Genomic DNA, 19,419 nt, shown 5'->3' on the forward strand with positions numbered 1-19,419 from the left:
TTTGAACTAACTGTTAAATAAGACATCTGAATATATCTCTTTGAAATTTGGTTTCCTTCACTTAGATATCCTTCACAAATTTCTCATATTTTATGGACCACATAATTAAGTGATAAAATAAAGATTGGATTAATCAATAGTAACATTGATTGCTAGCTGCAGCCCTAAATTGTTTGCTAACACTCAAACCATACACACTTGGTAAGCAGGGCTAGGATTGATGCTTAGACTAGTATGTAGTTTGAGAATGCTACGATCCAATCTATTTCAAATGTTGAATTTTTTTTTTAATTTAAATCTTGCAGCTTAAAACTGATTTTTTACAGTTTCTAAAACAAATAGCAAACATTTCAGTGTCAGCGTGACCTTAGCACTGACAATCAAAATGTTCTTCTCTTCACACAGTATGTCAGGATTGGGCTTAGAGAGCATCCAGTTACACCATGATGTCTTTCAAACAACAATCGATACACGGCAGCAACTGGACACAACCCTCGCGGTGACCTTGGCCTTTCTAGTTTGTCTACACCTCCACTCGGCTGACACAGGATCAATTTCAGATTGTTTCTGACAACTTTTTTCAAAATCTCCACTGAGCTGACTGAACTACGGCGTTCATGGTTCACATCTTCGTTCAAGAACAACGATGAGGACAACTGCGTGATGGTGTTGGGATATTCGATAAACAAACATCAATAGGAAAAGGCTTGTTAAAGTCAGTTGATAACAAATCTATTGCAAAACATCTATAACTAGCATCCGTCTCAGACTATGCAGACTTTAAACTCACTTTTGACAGTATATTGCCTTCATGAGTCACCTCTTCAACTAGTATTCAACAACAAAGAGCTTTCTACTCTACTTTTATGAGAATAAATTTGACATAAATGTGTTTGGATTTCTCAAACTGAACAAACCACAGAAGTTCAAAACCTGAAATAGACATTGTGATTTAAATACAACAGAACAAAATGGATTACCTTAATGTGCTTAATATATGGACGATCTGTACCCCTTCCCTCTTCAAGCACAACTAACACTCCCTGGCAGACAAATCCAAGCACCTCATCTATATTTAATTGCTGGGAGACTATTTTAAGGGAGCCTCTGCCCTTCGAGTGGCATCGTAGACTCAGACTAAGGTTGCTAACATTTCTGAAGGCAGAGGATGGTACTAAGGTTAGATCTCAGAGTACAATGGTAGTATAAGAAAGATGTAAATTAATATATCCTTCAATCATGCTTCCCTGAGACACCTTCCACAACACAATGAAAGACTGAGGTGAATTACGATCACGTCAGCCAGGCTATTTATTGTGTGAGGACAGGATGCAATGAAAAATAGCTCAGCCTAGAAACAACTGAGTTTTAGTGACAAAGGAAAACACATGGCATTAAAATTAGCCATCTTTTTTTTTTAACTCAGTGGCATCAAACAGATGAAAAACGTAAAACGGAAGTTTAAACAGGCAGACGTACAGGCACACCCAGCTTCTAAAAATAACCATGAGTGAAAAATCTGTTTATTTCCTACTCTTGCGTCCCCCCCAGAGCAGTTGAGCACCCTGAGCCCACATATCCCCCAGGCCTGCCCTTGTATTTCAGCTGTGACCTACATTTAATTCCCTCCACAAGGACAATGTTGGGCTTGACTCCTTGGACAACTTTGGGCTCTTGACTGGGAGCTGAAGAGGGGTCTTGTTCGACATCTGCATTAGATCCAGGATGGACGTGAAGCGTGGCATCTTTCAAAAGCGTGTCTTCGTCTTGCTCAAATCTTACAGTTTTCTTGATGTTTAAAGATGTAAGCGACCCAGACTTATTTACCTCGTTCATATTAGCACCAGGTTTTCTTCTCTTTTTTTGGCATCCGAAACACCCACAAAGGTTTAGAGAAAGAAAAGTGAACATGTCTATGTTCTGATGCAACCAAATCAGACAGATCCAAGTAGATGAGTCCAAATATCCTTCGCTGTTCAAACTGTGAAGGTGGTTCCACAAAGACGAACTGCAGCAGCAAAATTACAGCAAAGGTTACATAACGGTATGCACCTTTCCTCTTGGAACAAAGAATTTTAAGACATCTTGATTAGAGCAGTCCAAATTAGTTTAATCCTTTGTGAATTCTTAAAAAAATCTAAAAAAATTCCTGAAGACTATGTGGTAAAAACATAATCCAAGGTTAGTATCGCTGAAAAGGTTGCTCCACTTGAAACAGAATTCTTGTCATTATTTACATAGAGAAAAAACAGACACACAAACGCACCTATTGGCCTGTGCAGCATGGATGAGGCCCTGAGGGTCCGAGGGGGGTGAGCTTAGCTAAAATGTAAAGTTAAAATAACACAAACAACACCTGGAAGGTGAGGGCGGAGAGTGCTGTGTTTCACTGTGTTGGTTAGGGGATCAGTATAATTTACTTGTTGACAGAAAACTCTAGAGAAAACAGACCTATGTTACTGGTATTTAGGTGGTGCCTGAAAGCACTGTTTCTATAGGTTATAAATAGTGACATAACTATGTATATCGTGATCACACAACTCATTATTTGACTAAGACAAGCCTTCAGAGTAAGCCCACACTACACCAACAGATATACAGACTTCAGTATGACCTAGTTACAAATTGTCTTCAAAAGTCAGAGGGTTCAGAGAAACAAAATGCAGAGTAAGGTGCAGGAACACCTTTAGTTCAGAGCTCTGTGGGTTTATTTCTTGGGCGATTCAAAAATGCAGGGATGAAAATAACACATGAAGATGACGTGTTTCACCATATTGTTCATGATCATTGTCAAGAGTGAAAAGTAGGCCATCATAAATGTGTTTGGCAACGATTCATTATCATAAATGTTCTATTAATATCCCCGGCTATTCTTACTCAGCTTGTATTTAGGCATTCGGGTCATTCAGGACGGTAGTTATTTGAAAGAGTGCACTTTAAGCAGTTTGCTGTTGACATGGAAACAATGGCAGCACTTACAAGCTGACAGGGGTTTAGGGACATTTTTAGTTTTTTGTTAAGTGGATGAAACACATGCATCACTGACAAAATATTGTGTACAGTTACATGTATGTACAAGATCAGAGAAGCTATTATTTACAAAGCTTGATTACAATTTTTATGAGCGTGAAGCTTTGGATATAGAATAAGAGATTCTCCTGCCCTCCCCTCCATCACTCCTTTCTGCTCCTATGACTCCTCCACTTCACTCTTTGCTTTCATTTCAAGCTTTGTTTATTCCATCTTTAGCTGCTCCTCTCATTTGTTCCACTTCTTTAAATCTTTAAAACACTAGCGACTTCCTTCTCTTAATCTTTAAGCCACTATTCATCCACTCTTCCTTTCATACAAAGACTATTAAGAAAGTTAATACCAAAGGCTCGTCCACCCATCCTCTGATCTGATCATTTGTGTTTTGGCAGATGTGACAACTGCCTGTGTGGCCAGGCACAACCGTCCCTTCTTTTGGGTTTGACTGGAGGACAACTGTGGTTTTTCTCAAGTCCTGCCAGAGCCCAAACTCAATTTTTGCCACTCAGATGCTGATGATGTCATATAATTTAAAAGTACATCAAATGAAGCCTCATACTTCTAGGCTGCTTCACATATTTAAATGATTTATGGTCCCATGATCCAGATGGGAAGGATAATGATGATTCTCTAATATATTTTGTGCAGTGAAACTGCAAAATGTTTTGTATCAGAAAAAAAGGCAAGAAACAAGAATAATACAGAATATATGATGATGATGAAAATATTAATGAATATGTGTCATCACCCATAAGTCATATTGATGCCTTTATCTACACTTGTACAACAATCTATGATTACATTCACATTAGAGTCACATTGGGCATACAGAAGCAAAGTCAATGATGCAAAACCAGATAATTTTTCTCTCTTGTCAAAACCTGGCACCTGAAGTGTCCATGTTGAAACTCTACTGCCGAATGTTCAATCGCAAGATTTGTTTGTTAAGCTGATAAAGCCTGAAGTCGCTCGTCTCAAGCCGAGATAACAGAGGTCTGGTCAGCCAACATGGTTTTGGTTTTTAAACTTGAAGGCTTCAGCGCCGACCAACACTAATTCGAGTGATGTCACTTGAGACAATTTATCAAAATTCACACATCTACTTCTGAAGCCACAAAAGGCCAAAGCTATTTTATTGTGCAGTATAGTTTACTCCCATAAGCAGACTTTGATGTGTAAACTAAACTTAATGGCAGCAACATGGAATAAAACAATCCTTTACCTTTGATAGAAAGCCCTTAGAGCTAAAAAGTTTTGTGTGCTTTGCTCAAAGACATCAGGAGACAGTCTGGTTTATTCTGCATTAGCATAAGTCTGGAGTATAACTCCTCTGCTGTCCTCAGTCTGAGCACGTCTCACGCAAAAGAGTCAAGCGAAGGGTTGAAGCAGTGGCCCAGTGTGATATGTGCGCTAACAGCTCTGGCTTCCTCTCTGATAAAGATAGGTGCCTCAAAATACAGCCACCAAATGCTTTCCCTAAGTCTTGCCTGTATTAACTGCAGAGGAAATTGCCCCATGCACTGAATCAAGCTGCTTTGAAATGAAATGTGATGACTGTGTTACATTAAAGGCAATCGTAGTAGTGGACTGAATTAGCCTTCAGTATGTCTTTCACAGTCCAGTCATTTCATTTTCAAGTCAAACCCATTACACGTATGCCATCTAGTATATTTCCTACAATGAAAGTATGCCATATTTCGAAGCCTAGTCTGCAAGGTATTTATAGATTGTGAGGCTGAACACAGGACGACACTAATGGCATTAACACACGTAAATAAATGCATCATACAGTCATATCGTGTGTAATCTGGTAGACATGGTTTTTCAAACTGACCACATTTTGTTGACTTTACTTTAGAGTCTATCTTGCTGAGATAAGTGACCACATAAAGAATATTGTATGTACTGTAGATGGTGGACAATTCATAGAGAACATGGATAACAGTCCCTGTCTTGAAAAGCTGGAAACAATCATCCGCCCAACTGTTGTGCAGAAGCTATTACAGAAGCATTTCTCCAAATCTCCACAATAAACATGCTCTCATGTCAAGCTGGCCAGCCAGTCCACATTTTCCAAGAAGATACTGAGGCATGTCCTCATGGATCATTTTCAAGACACACGCGACTGCACGCACCCAAACACAAGTGGAGGCGCAAGCAGACCGGCGTCATATTCCAGAACCAAAACAGATCCAGCCACCATCTTGGCCGGTGTTAGCCTGCCAGTGCTTGTTTTTCTTTTTTTGCATGACACACACACACACACACACACACACACACACACACACACACACACACACACACACACACACACACACACACACACACACACACACACACACACACACACACACACACACACACACACACACACACACACACACACAGGGAGGTGTGAGGAGCTGACTGGGGTTTGTTCGGTCGGCAGGGGGATGGAGCCATCTGTCCCAATAAGGGTTAATCCAACCAAAAGCACAGGCCGCAGATTCCAGCATTTTCCAGTCCTTAAATTCCTGACTACGTCCTGGCTGCATGTTTAGTTTGCTTTGCTTTATTTTATTTCGTTTTTAGTTTTGTCCCCCATCAACCATCCTACCTGATTTTTTACATCCCCAAAAATATGTCAGGAGTCCTACCTATGTGGCAGTGGCAGGGATTTCAATGTTGGAGAGGCTGTTTTTTTTAGTAATGGCTACACCTGCCTTTCATTTAAGGTGTGTGTGTGTGTGTGTGTGTGTGTGTGTGTGTGTGTGTGTGTATGTGTGTGTGTGTGTGTGTGTGTGTGGGGGGCTGGCTAAAGGAGCCTCGCAATGAGGGGGCAACACACACACACACACACACACACGCATGTACAAAACCACAATAAGATCAAAACAGGCCTTTCCCTGGACCTGTGACATGCTCCGATCTTTTGCCTTTGCTTTAAGCTCTAAATACTTCCCATACAGAAAGGAGTGTATGGGAGCAAGAGGCATTAGAATGAGACACAAAAACCTGAAGGGCCAGTCGTGCAATGTAAAGCTAAATCAGCCAGAAATCTTCCTGAAAATGCCCCACGCACACACTGTCAGCCAGCCTTTGTCTATTTAGTCCACCCAGAAAAAAAACAGAAAAGCACCACAGGCTTCTCTACCTTACAGCAACATATCTAAATGGAAAAGAAGAGCTTTAAAAACGATCCATTTAAAAGGGGCGGGGAGGGAGTGGGGATGGAGGGATACGGAATGGGGGTGTTGACGGTGAGGGAGGGGGGTCATCCAGACATGACATGGATTGAGAAAGGAGAGAAGGAGGAAGAAGGGAGGGTAGAAAGGTAGGACTGCTAACCTTACAGCATCCTGGAAGCTCCAGACAGACAAACAGGCAGACGGCAGTTTGCAGCTGGAGGTAATGGCTTCCAATATGATCAAGCATGTCAACACATCACAGCCCTAATACAGCCATCCACCAGAAACACACATCCTGTTCATACACACATGGGAAGTGGCACTTTGAGCACACACATACAGAGGAATCAAAGGGGGGCACTGACATCACACAGACGCACGCATACCTGAGACAGACAGACACAGACACACACACACACACACACACACACAGCTTCCTTTTGACCACAACACATCAGCCTCCATTACTGCCAGCAATGTGCCTCCGTCCTCCCCGCTCTGCTCCTGATGCCTTACGCCTGATGCACAGCCATCCTCGCCGCCTGCCTGCCTGCCTGCCTCTCCATCTCTCTCCATCCCAACCCCCAACCATTAAATCACGGCGACCCTCAGCTTCCCTTTTCCAAACGCCCAAAAACACAAAAACATAATACCTCAGTCAGGGAGCCCGTGGTGGTGGGGGGAGAATTTCTCGTCCTTCTCCTACAGTCCACAGAACAACAACCACGTCGATCAGGAGAAAAGAAAATCCAATCAGGTGTGAATGAGTGGAAGGAAAACCAGTGCAGATTCACAGCTCCTTCTCCTCCTCACCCTCCCCTTCCTCCTCCCATGCGTCTGTCCTCTGTCCAGCTTTGGCTTTGTGATGCTAAGCTAATAGGAGCTACGCTAAGCAGCATCCACATTGGCTTATAATGCTCTCCGTCTCATACAAACACACACACACACACCAGTGCTAGGCTTCTGTCTCCCTCTCTTTCTCTCTCTCTGACTGACTGAGCCCCGCTGTCTCTAGTCTCGCAGGCTTCTACATGCACCCGCCCACCTCCCCCTCTCTCTCGCTCGCTCCCTCTCTCGCTCGCTCCCTTTCTTTCACTTGGTTGTTCACCCCTATTCTTTCTTGTCCTCACAGAGCCCATCAGATATTATTGTTCCTCTTCCTCCTCTCCCATCACCTCTGTTTTCTTTTCTCTCCCCCCGGATAGCGATGTCCTTACACGCACAAACCCGTGTTCTGAACGTTTAGCAAGTTCCACACTAGTCATCCTTGACCAACATGTAAAGAGGACAGAAGTCAGGGGAAGAATCTTAAAAGGAAACGCAGAGGCAGATGGGGACTGCCTGGGAAAAGTCCTGGGCGGGGGGCATGGACAGGAGTGAGGCTAGAGCCGTGTGAATTTCAACACAAAAGAATGAGTGCAAAAGTTAAAATTCCAGCAGATGATGGTAAAACAAATCCACCAGGATGTCAATAGGAATGAGCAACGTGTGCATAGAGCCTCAAATTAAGCACATTGGTCAAAGTCAAAGTGGTAAACTGGCACTACCCTGCCATTTTCATGCTCTATGATCAGAGGAGGGGGATGGGAGTGAGAAGATATAAAAGGGTGGTGGGTCAAATGTCGCGTGATGTTCCGTTCTATACCTCAGATAACCCTTAAATAGAAACTAAAGTGGCATTCCAATAGTTAAGATTATCCAAGGATGTCAGGATACCTACCAAATTCACTTGGTGTGTGAGTGTGGTGTTGATGGACTCTATTGTTCCACAGTGCAATGAGTGGAAGAAACAAAGGAGCAACTCACAGTTGGAAAAAATTTAAAGTTACAGTGAACTGTGTTGAGTCGACTCCAGTAGCAGCTCAAAAAACCAAAAGATTAATTGTTAAATCTTTGGACGAAATGTTGCCTCCTCATAAGTTCTTCTTTGGCAGTAACTTCTCAAAGCCACAATGTAATTGATGGATGTCCTGCAGAGAACTTAGTATGATTTATTTTAGTACAAAACATTAATTACTGTAACAAATAACTGCCACAACAGCACTATTTAACTCTTTTGTGACATCCCATTGTTAGTTCTCAATATCTGCAGTGTCATGGTTTGTCAGCATCTTAATGCACAACTAGGCCTTTTCTGAAAGCTATATTATATGTATTAATAAAGTTATAAATAACTTGAGATATTCATACTTTATATTTATGACTTATGAGACATCATGGATATAATAACCTTCATCTAATCTGACCATGTGTATCATGATCTCAGTTGCAAATAGTCATTAGTTATTCTAATAGTGTTTAGTTTCAATGTAATAATTTTGCCAAGTTGTAATTTTTTGTTTGGTAAAACTGTGTCAATGGTTAATTGTACCAGTGTCAGACTGATCATCAAATGAAACAGTATGAGCTGCCATTGCTGCAAAAGGACATTTTTCATATGTCAAAACAGACTCATATCACACAGAGACAGAAATAAGCATCCGAATTTAGAAGTACATCCTCTCCTATCTCCATGCCTCCGTCCGATAAGTGTGTGCAACAGTGTCAGTGATTGAGTGTGTGCTTACAATACATGCACCAGAGTGTGTGGGCGGGGCAGTATGGTGCTATGAATCTGGGGGACTTCTCCCATCATTCACTCTGTTTGACAACCTTTCTTAGATTCCTGCTCATGGTGTGTTAGCTACAAAGAAACTTCCCCACCAGCATCAGTTCAACTTCTATTGTTTCCCTCCCAGCATCTGTTTGGTCTACCTGCTGCATGCTGGGAGCCCCCACAAATCTAACTAAAGCTGCTTTCAGACATATACTGAACTTCCGAGATTTCTGTGGAGGAGGTGTATTTGCAGAGTTTCTAATGACGCCAGAGTTTCTAATGACTTTCTCCGCCTGGCCCCCTGGTACAATGTCAGCAAAAAGTCCAGCAGAGCCAATGTGAGAACACAGCAGGAGATCCTCTGCGGGATTCAGATTCAGATTCGAGTTTGTGGTGATAAGAGCCAACGCCAGTGTCGATGTGAAGATTGAGCCAGGAGGTGATTAGACTTACTTTTATGTTACTTCTGGACGGACCTAGGCTAGCTGTTTCCCCCTGTCACCAGCCTTTAGGCTAAGCTAAATTAAATGTCTCCTGGCCCCAGCTTCATCTCTAATGCACTGATGTGAAAGTGTTATCAATCGTTTCAACTCACTCTCTGCAAGAAAGCAAAATATTGTTGTTTTTGTCTGCTTGTTTTACATGGTAATAATTTAACGTATGTTTAACAATTAATAAAACCATTGATAACAGTAATCTAACAGTATTAAGAGCCAACACCCGTGTCTTTGTGTTGTGAAGAAAACCACGTGATCTCCACAGCTGAGTAAATACATCACTTCCTGCCTCTGTACCCGGCTGCTGCACCTCTCATCTGAATAATTCAGAGGATGTGTTGCTGTTGTGAACGCATCTGTTAAGAGAACCTCCTGCTGCGTAGTGCATGTGTGAAAAACAAACTGCAGGTAAAGTCCGGACCCAATTCTCTGGACTTTTTATGTCTGAAAACGGCTCAAGTCTAGATTCACTGTTTTAATACCAAAATTGTTTGTAACTATGGCCATTATATCAGAGTCCAGTACAGAGCAAAGCAAACTATGTAATTTGTGCAATACAGCGTAGAACTGGTATGACAGGAAGGACTCGTCATTACAAAGTCATGTCTCGTCATCCCTAATGTAATGCATGTCAAACTGTTGACACACACACACACACACACACACACACACACACACACACACACACACACACACACACACACACACACACACACACACACACACACACACACACACACACACACACACACACACACACACACACACACACACACACAGAGTATCTGACTGACATAGTCTTCACAGTTTCGTCTTTCTTGATTCACCACTTTTTGCTTTTCAGGAACGGCGCAGTCATTCTCAAAGTCAGGGCGTTTCTTTTGTTTCAGGTGACAAAGTGTGATTGAATCTGTAGATGATATCTGTAACCTCACCAAACCAACACCATGCTGCTTACACATCACACTGTAGACGCAATCACACACAGGAACATGCCCATATCAAACCACACAGTTATGTATGGCAGAACCACAACCCACATCATGTGTACATATGTTTATGTTAGCTTGACTAGCTAACCACAGCCAGCGTTGATTGGATAATGTGTGTGTTTTTGCATCCCTCCATCCCCTCTCTCTCTCTCTCTCTTCCTCCTCTCCACCCATCCCCCCTCCTTTCACCCCACTCCCACACCCAAACTCCACCCCACCCCCATCTCCAGCCCTGAGGCTTCAGCCCCCACCTCCCTCTGAGCTGTCCTCTTAGCCTATATACAGGTTGTCCAATCGTCTCTGCTGCCCGCCCCGCGATTCATCACACACTTGCACGTGCACATGAACACAACCCTCTAAAACCTCGCTCATTTGGGAAACGAAGCCCGAGTCGTCAACATCACAACAACCACAGCAGACAATGCTGAAACTTGCCTTGATGCAGGAGAGACCAGAGCTTTCAATTCAGGGCTCACATGCACAGAATGCTGAGCTCATAGAGCATATAGACCAAACAGAAATCCTCTCCTCTTCTTCGTCTTATTCCTCCTGCTACTGCTCTGAGTGACTGGCAGGAAAAATATGACTAGAAGGAGAGCGATACAGATGGAGAAAGGGAGCAGCAGCAGCAGCGAGAGGCAGCGGTGTCATTAGTTGGTGGGGGGGTCAGGAATGAGAGTGGGAAAGGGGGGTGGAGGGTTGGCGAGGGATAATGGAGATTGGGAATGCTGAACGTGCGGACGGGGGTGACCACAAGGGAAGCTGACGGACGCCTCAGCTGATGGGGGGAGGGTGGAAGAGCTGTGGCTCCAAATTTTTAACAGGGTTATGGGAACATGAGTGGAGAGACTGAATAAACTGTCTGAAGGAATGGGTAATGGTTCTCAAAAGTGTTGAATGAGGTATTAAAATGTTACATCTGTTATATTTATTTTATAAATCCATTTAAATATATGCTATATATCCTGATAACTACTGATGAACATACTGACAATGTATACGTTTTCGTCATTTTTAAACTAGCCAAACATAACTTGTATTATCGTTTAATTTCTACCTTTTTACATGAAAACCATATCTTGGTTTTTGGTTTGCAGACATATTGTAATGGTGGAGTGCATGGGTGGCACAGAGTAACCACACACAGCATGCCAACCCCCAAAACTAGAATCCCCACCCTGCGGTTGTATGCCTCCAATAACCAGTGCAGTTTCAGTCTACATACTTTTTTCCCCAGACTCGTACAAGGTCAATTGGCCTTTACTTTTGAAATCTAAATCAGTTAATTTATGAAACCAAGTGACAATTGGTCAAAATGTGAAGAAATTCCCTCAAGACAGACTTGAGATCATGATAGAGAGGCCAAAAACTTGTTTTGTTATGTTTTAGTGTGACCTTGAACCTTGAAAACCGAAAGTCTAAGTGAACATTTTTGTCAAATTTGAAAGGACTTTCTCGGGGTGTTCTCTCATGAGTTCATGAGGTAAAAAAGGTTTTGTGTGGTCACCATGACCTTGACTTTTGACCTTTAACCACCAAATTCTAATCTGTTCATCTTTGAGTCCAACTGAATATTTGTACCAAATTTGGGAAAGAAATTCCCTCTAGGTGTTATTGAGATAGCGTGTTCACAAGACTGGGAAAGACAGACAACCAGAAAACATTATACCTCCGGCCACAGGCTGTCGCCGGTACACAGGCAAAACAAAAACAGTTGGCAGTGATCACTGGTGTAAAGCTCAGTGAGGGATCGTGTCCCTACTGCCTCCACTCTGACTCCTATTGGTTGTTTAGAGCCCCAGTGTGAAGCAGGCTGGAGTTTAAAGAGCGATGTCACAAACCTCCACAAGTATTAGAGAAGCCACTTGGTGCCCAGTGAAAAGAAAGGTAGAAACATGTTGCATCGTATTACAGACAACACATGGCATCTAAAGAGTCTCTAGGCTAGCACCGTGACTTGGCAGTAACTGTAGTGCACTGGGAATTATCCATTCCAGAAAAGTGGAAGAAAATCTTCCCACAAGAGTGTAGGACACACAAACAAATAATAAGCTGCTGGCCACACGTACGAGATGACTAATGAAATCAATGCATGTTTGTACTTGACTTAATGTGATAATTGTGTTGAAACACTACAACAGTTGCATGTGTTGTATTAGTAGCAGAAATGACAAATAATATGAAGATTATCTTAAATTAAAATGCAAATATAAACACTTTTAATAGGAACTTAAAGTTTGTTCTGACTTTGGTCAACAAAAGATCTGACGAGCGCTGAATCTCCAGAGCAGTTTCTGCATGTATGGACACAGTCAAGATTAGTGGGTATGTACACTATCAGCTGAGCTAGTTCCTGGAAACAGGAGGGACTAATGTACACCTGATATATTCCAAGCCCCAAAAATATCAATTGAAAAGATTCGCCATTCATTTTGAGCTAGCACTAATGTGGTTCCAAAAATGTGCAGAAATGGTAGTTGTGACCATTTCTGCCTGCATGTAGAGGCAGGAGGGGCTCCAGCTTCCACGGACACACTTCTCCATCTGTTTCTCCACCTGCTGGCTGTGCATTAATCACACCTTCACCTACACCTACACATGGACAGTACATTGAACAGCCCTCGGACATATGTCAACATGAACACACACTGACCTCTTACAATCGCAGGCCAAAGCAGTCCACGCAAATCTATCTCACTTTCCCACTTAGAGTAAATGATTGTTGCTTTCAACACAACTGCTGTCTTAAGTCTTGTATTGTTCTGTGAGTGTGAAGGGCATTAGAGAATATTTATGCATTGACAGGGCCCACTTTAACATAACCTCCCATTAAGGGGAAAAAATTAAGATGTGGCAAAGGATTTATAAATTTCATGAGCCAACGAGTCTCACACTTCTGTACAAGTGCACGACAACAAAACTTTACAGTCCTATAAAACATATGGCCTAGGGAACACCTTCATGCTTTGTTTACTGCAAACAACACCAGGATTTTTTTACTGGTGTGCATTTGACCACTCAGTGATTAAAATGGCCATTATGGTCAGACCCCCATCCTCCAACAGTGTCTGGCTGACATATGGCACTGGAGGTAATGCAGATAAAGTCCCTTAAACAAGCCTCCGTAATACAGAGAGTAATTTGCGTGAGAGGGCCATGAATAAACTAATTGAAAAACCAACGGATGAGAACTATTAAGGGAAAAGCATGGGTTTGGGGAAATAAGAGAAGCTTTCAAGTCCGAAATTAACTCCAAAAAAATCCAATATGCTAAGTCTTTGGAAAATATATTGTGATGGTGGAAGTGAGAAGTAATTACCAAGAAAAAAGTTGTTTAAGGTTTTGATGAGGTCTGAATATTCCAAATTGAATTGGGAACAGTAGTCCATTCAATTTGCAGTAGGAAAAAAAAAGTATGAAATGTGTGGCTGCAAAAATGATGCAATTATTCACTTACTTGATCAAAAGATAATTAATAAGTAACTTTTTTTATTTAATGGATATTCTTACATTATATTTAACAGACTATCTTATAATAAACTGAACTAAATTCAATCTTAAATTCTTACTCCAGTGTTAAACAACAATGAGCCTGACTGTGATCTGTGCAGTTGATTTCATGCAGCATGTGATACTAATCTTACAGTCATTGTAGGTGTTTATCTGCTTCCCAACAGAGGGAGCAGCACTTTTATCAGATTTATCACTCTGTTATTATGGTGCTAATGCTACATTTCAATGTCTCTAGCATCGATGCTGTCTTCGAGGGTTGGTTTTCACAGCAGGGAAGTATAAAACGCTTCACATGTCTACTTAAGTTTTTGAGCAGCAGCAGCTACAAAGGGAGATATCCAGCGTCAGGAAACAAATGTGCCTTTAGATCTTTGCTGTACGACAGTCAGAGGGAAAAGAGTCAAAGACTCAAGCCTCTATTCCTGGATTACGAGATACCAGTTGCGATGAGATACCAGTTAGTGATAGAGGGTGAGGGACTAGGATGAAGCCACAACGTCTATAATTACTGGTGCTATTGATCCTGCGGCCATGAGACACTGGGAGCCTCTTCACTGTGGAGTCACAAGATGTTTCCTCTAACTGATTGAACGATATTAGTAAAGCAAACACTGTGCTGACCGAAGTGATGAAAGGTGGAGGCTGGATGAGTTTACATTAACTTGCTATTTGTTAGCAGCTTGGGAGGCAGGTGAGAAAGTCCATTTTGGGACGAAGAAGGATAAGTTTAACAGATCAACCCACAATGTGAGGGAGCTCTGAGAAAAATATGAAATTATCAGCCAGGATAAATGATTGGCCAGTGTTGGACAAAAGGCAAGGCGGACCATTCTTGGACTAGACTGAAATAATCTGAATTAATTAGATAAACACACAAGGCATATGTGTGAGGCAGCTATGGATCTAAAATTGATGATGCCTGGAGCTCAGACAGTGGCTCACACTGACATAACCAGGTTTTATTTGTTTTTTATCTGGATACTCACAAAATTAAAAATAGGTCTTGTTCAGACCTGCTATCAACATAATTCCTGAGAAATCCGATCACAAGTGGACAATGTTAAGTTCTTCAGCTCAGACCTGTTATTAAAATGTTTCCTGAATATTTCTCCTGTGACACATTCGTTGTTTGGGTTCGCAAAAAACAAATTAAGCAGTTTTTACCCAGTTTGAGATTACAGATGTGCAAGAGAGAGAGAGAGAGAGAGAGAGAGAGAGAGAGAGAGAGAGAGAGAGAGAGAGAGAGAGCACGAGTGGAGTCAGGGGGGACTGAATGAATCTTGTGCAGCTCTGCTTTGCAGATAGATTTGACGAATTTCAAAAAAGTATTAATCATTATGTGGTGATCAGTGTTGATATTATGGCGACAAACAAATCAATGTATGGACACTGAGAAGCGTAAAAATGTTTGATTCATTGCGGGTCAGAGACATCAGCCGAGTAGGGGTCCTTCAAATGTGGCCCAGGATGCATTTGTGTTCACAAAAGATTGTGGCCACATGCGTCCCACCTCTGAATGTAGTTGAGTGATCGGATCTCAGAACGTATTCAGGATGCATTTGACTGCGTTCAGACCTGCACTTAGCACTGACCACTTGCAATTGGATCACTCAGGACAGATGTTAATACCACATCTGAACAGGGTGATAGACTTCTGGGTTACAGCAAGGTCTATGTGTTTTAACTCAACAGGATTTGGAAGAAAAAAACTCAATGATGCCTGAGCATAAACACAAGCTTACCAGGAGAAACAGGAAATAACAAAGGTAAAGACAGAACAAGCTGAAAGAAGTTCAAGGACTCACAAGGCACGGCGTGACGGTAGAGGTTGTCTCGGATGGTCTGCTGCAGTTCGTGGTCAGGCGAGGACTTCTGGAAGCGCAGGCTCAGATAATGCTTCAGGTCCTTGTTAAGCTTGTTTCCTGTTGTTGGGGAAACAAACAGGAAAACATGTGATAACTGCATCAAAACAGCTGAAGCAAAAACACACAAGGCTAGCAGTCACATCAACACGGTTATAATTCATAGTCAAGTGTCAAACAGCCCCACAGCTCGGCTCCCACAGAAAGAAATACTCAAGTTTACCCTGCTACCACAGCAAAGCTGGCCGCTGAGTGCATGGCTGTGAATTGTGCACTTGCCATTGTAACTCAGAGGGGTTACTGGCCGTAGACTCTCTCCCAGCAACCAGCCAAGGCTCGCAAAACCTAAGACTGCTATAGCGCTACAGCTAGCACCGCAAATCAGCCCTCCCACTGCTACGCCATCTGGACCTCAGACACACATTAGGCTACTGAGGGGCAGCTCGGCTGGAAAGTGTCCGAATTTGTGTGTGTGCTTGTGTCTGAATGTGTGTGTCTGTGCTGCCACTACAGTGAGTGTCCACATTACAGGCATGTGCAAACACAAAACAAACAGAACGACATGACGAGTAACGGAGCAGAGATGTGAAATGCATCCTGTCTGCTGTCACACAAAAGGAAAAAATGAGATAATTTACCTAATGAATATGACAATGTCTTGATCCAAATTCAACAACAACGCTGCTGCGGGCAACAACAAACATCTTATGACGTTCTGTATTAGTACACGTCCCATTATTTACTATACAAATGATTTATCTGCCGTCTTTGCTTGGCTGCTGAGATCAGTTTTGGTTGTCTTGGGCAAACAACCAGTCATAAAAGGCCCTGGATCCTGTTTCCATGGAAACTATGTGTATGCGTGTGTGTGTGCATCTGTATGTGTGCGTCTCTGTGTGTGTGTGTGTGTGTGTGTGTGTGTGTGTGTGTGTGTGTGTGTGTGTGTGTGTGTGTGTGTGTGTGTGTGTGTGTGTGTGTGTAAAATAAGATGATTGAGATTGCTAGCGTAGTACAGAAGAGTAGTCTGTACAGTTGGCAGAATAATTGTAGGTTTATATGATAAAAACACAATTGAAGCACAACTGGCACATCCCACAGACATGATACAAATTCGTTGTTTTTTTTAATGTGACCCACATCTCTATCTGTCATTCATATAAACATGCATGAGAAGATCGCAGAAAGCTAAAACCGAATTATGGTCACGTTAGGGGGTTGGAAGCTGTTGGGCTTACCATAAAAATGTTAATATAAAACCCAGGAATAAATGCAAGAAAAATAATATTGCTTTAAATTCAGGATTTAAGATGAGTATAATGCTTTAATTTGGTTCCTTTACAAAAATTAGGATTCATTACATCTTTTGTGAATCCAGGCTCTTGAAGTAACAGGGGATTAATTACACTCTTTGATAAAGGCTATATGTTGAACCACAATAGGCCTCATACTGATGTGACCGTTTAGTATAGTCTGTGAAGAAAGGTTGAGTCTTCGCCCTGTTGCCTGACCTCTCCCTGAGAGGAAACGCTGCTCCTGGCCCCATCCTATCCAGACACATCACTGTGGTGTAATCCTCACAACAGGTCACGAGCCAACGCTCAGGCCAACAGTGAGCCCCCGATGTGCTGTGTACACACATCAATTACTGGAGAGCGACGGGTATTCCTCACAAGCAGACCTCCAACTAACCCTCTGACCCTGTGAGTTTGAGGGGTTTAGGACATTAGTACCACTTGAAGCTTGTTTTCTGAAACTGTTAAGGTGACCTGAAGTACAGTCTGAAAATTGGACCCAATGTCCACAATTGACATAGACAGGTTGGAACCAAAGGCTGACATTAAAACTCACTTTGACACAATAGAAAGTAGTTCAGCCAATGAGCGTTTCATTGAAATGAGTCTGTCTTTACGTCACTCATAAGAAAAACAAGCAAATGCAGAAGACCACAACACTTTTGAATGGCCTGCACTGAGGTGTCGGCTGGAACCAAAGTATACATGAACTCCAGGAGTTAACACATTTTGTGGCAACCCAGAGTAATGTGTTGTTTCTGGTGTGAGGTCAAATACCATTCCACCACATTTCCTTTCTCTTTTCCTGTTCTCGCCCATGACTTAAAACACCATCAGACTCCTTTGAATCCACTCTCATTAAGTGTGTGGATTTCAGTGTTTTGGTTGGCTGCAAATCAAGTCTAGATTTGTCCAAACATAGCACAAATACAGTTGACTATGTTATCCTTGAATTTCAAATTCTGCAAACGCCAAACCATGAATCTCGCCCATCTAATTCGCACAAATGTCAACTCTCACCTCCATTTAAGCCTTTAAGGCAGTTAGTCAGCCCATTTAAACCAATGGTGAGTATGTTAACACCATAAGTAACTAACTGCTACTATGTTGCCTTGATCTGTTTTGGTACTGTGTATAGAATGATAAAACATGCTAGCTGTGATGGCAAACAAAGGAGGCAAAGCAAAAGTATAATAGTACAATCACATTCTTATTTACTCCCTTATTTGCTATCCCGATATTGAAAGGCAATTTTTTAAAGCAGATTTTTGAAGCAAAGTTCTGACATTTGACCAAGTTTGCACATGTTTAATTGACCAATCACTCATTTCAATTTGATTCATATTCAACCAATCGCAGAGGCATGCAGGCAGCAGGACTGGGCTGAGAGAACATTTGGCCCAGCAGCCACACACCCAAATCCCTCTGCAAACACATAATTAGAAAAGACATATCCTTCAAACACGGCCCACCTGTTATAGATTTTCCATAAGCCCCCTAAACCGAGCAAGATTTTTGGGAAGGAGACACGCAGTCCATGGCAGAAGGAAAGTGGGGGTGAAGGGGTTTATGCACGAGAGAGAGTTGCACAGAGAGAGAACATCAGAGTTATCCCCACAAAACATCAAAAGAATTTTAGACACAGCTCAAATATAAAAATGCCCCACTACTTTTCCAGGCATCTCCCATTGAGCACACCCCTGCACCCCTGAGCTCTGATCATCCAGCCAAGGCCCTGCTCAGACATGCAGAGCCAGAAATGGCACCAGCCAGACCCTCCGCTGGCAGCTGACATCTGTATTCACAGCACGGAAAAAAAAAAAACTTCACTGAAACTCGATCCCCCTGCTCACTGGGCCACCGTAGTGGGAAAGGAAAGGTTTGACCGACTTCTGCTGACTTGGAAATGGCAGAAGACTTTGGTTCTATACGAGTCCTTCACGCTCCACATGAGCAGCGTCATTACGTAGTGTAGAGCCCCAGTTATTTGCTTGATACTCAAATGCTTTAGCTATGTTTACGCTACATGATTGTCTCTGTATGACCTCACTGTTGTTCCTGAAATTAATCATAGTTGTGTGTATGGTTAAAAGCTGAGGCTGTAGATTCAAGACTTCAAAATTCAAACTTACCTTCGCCTGATTAGTTTAACTGGAGGAGACCCTGTAATTTGATTTAAACATACTTTATGTTTGCTTTTAGAGGAGCCTTCACAAGTTACCTTTCCTATCTTATATGCAGAATTTACATGTTCACAAATGTTTTTCCATCCATCTCTCAAATATTTTAGTACGGACTGAAATATATACTGTCGGATAGACTCCCATGTAATTTTGCGTGACCATGGTCTGCAGAGGATGGAACCTGCTGACGTTGGTGATCCCCTGAACCTTCCTCTCTGCAACCATGAAGTTGACGTTTTTGATGGAATGAAATAACTCAACAATTATTGGAAATGTGCAACAGGAAT

General features: G+C 42.2%; 1 protein-coding gene across 9 annotated transcripts in view; it reads right to left on the reverse strand.

Annotated features, from left to right (window-relative positions):
* Positions 1-19,419, reverse strand: part of magi1b (membrane associated guanylate kinase, WW and PDZ domain containing 1b) — a 135,348-nt gene that overhangs the window by 60,828 nt on the left and 55,101 nt on the right. For all 9 annotated transcript variants that reach the window (XM_035151242.2, XM_035151241.2, XM_035151238.2 and 6 more), the window contains exon 2: positions 15,601-15,717. In XM_035151242.2, coding sequence (XP_035007133.1) covers positions 15,601-15,717 — 117 coding nt within the window. The remainder of the gene's footprint in view (positions 1-15,600; positions 15,718-19,419) is intronic.

The sequence above is a fragment of the Hippoglossus stenolepis genome, chromosome 3 (assembly GCF_022539355.2).
Source record: "Hippoglossus stenolepis isolate QCI-W04-F060 chromosome 3, HSTE1.2, whole genome shotgun sequence".
Taxonomy (NCBI): domain Eukaryota; kingdom Metazoa; phylum Chordata; class Actinopteri; order Pleuronectiformes; family Pleuronectidae; genus Hippoglossus; species Hippoglossus stenolepis.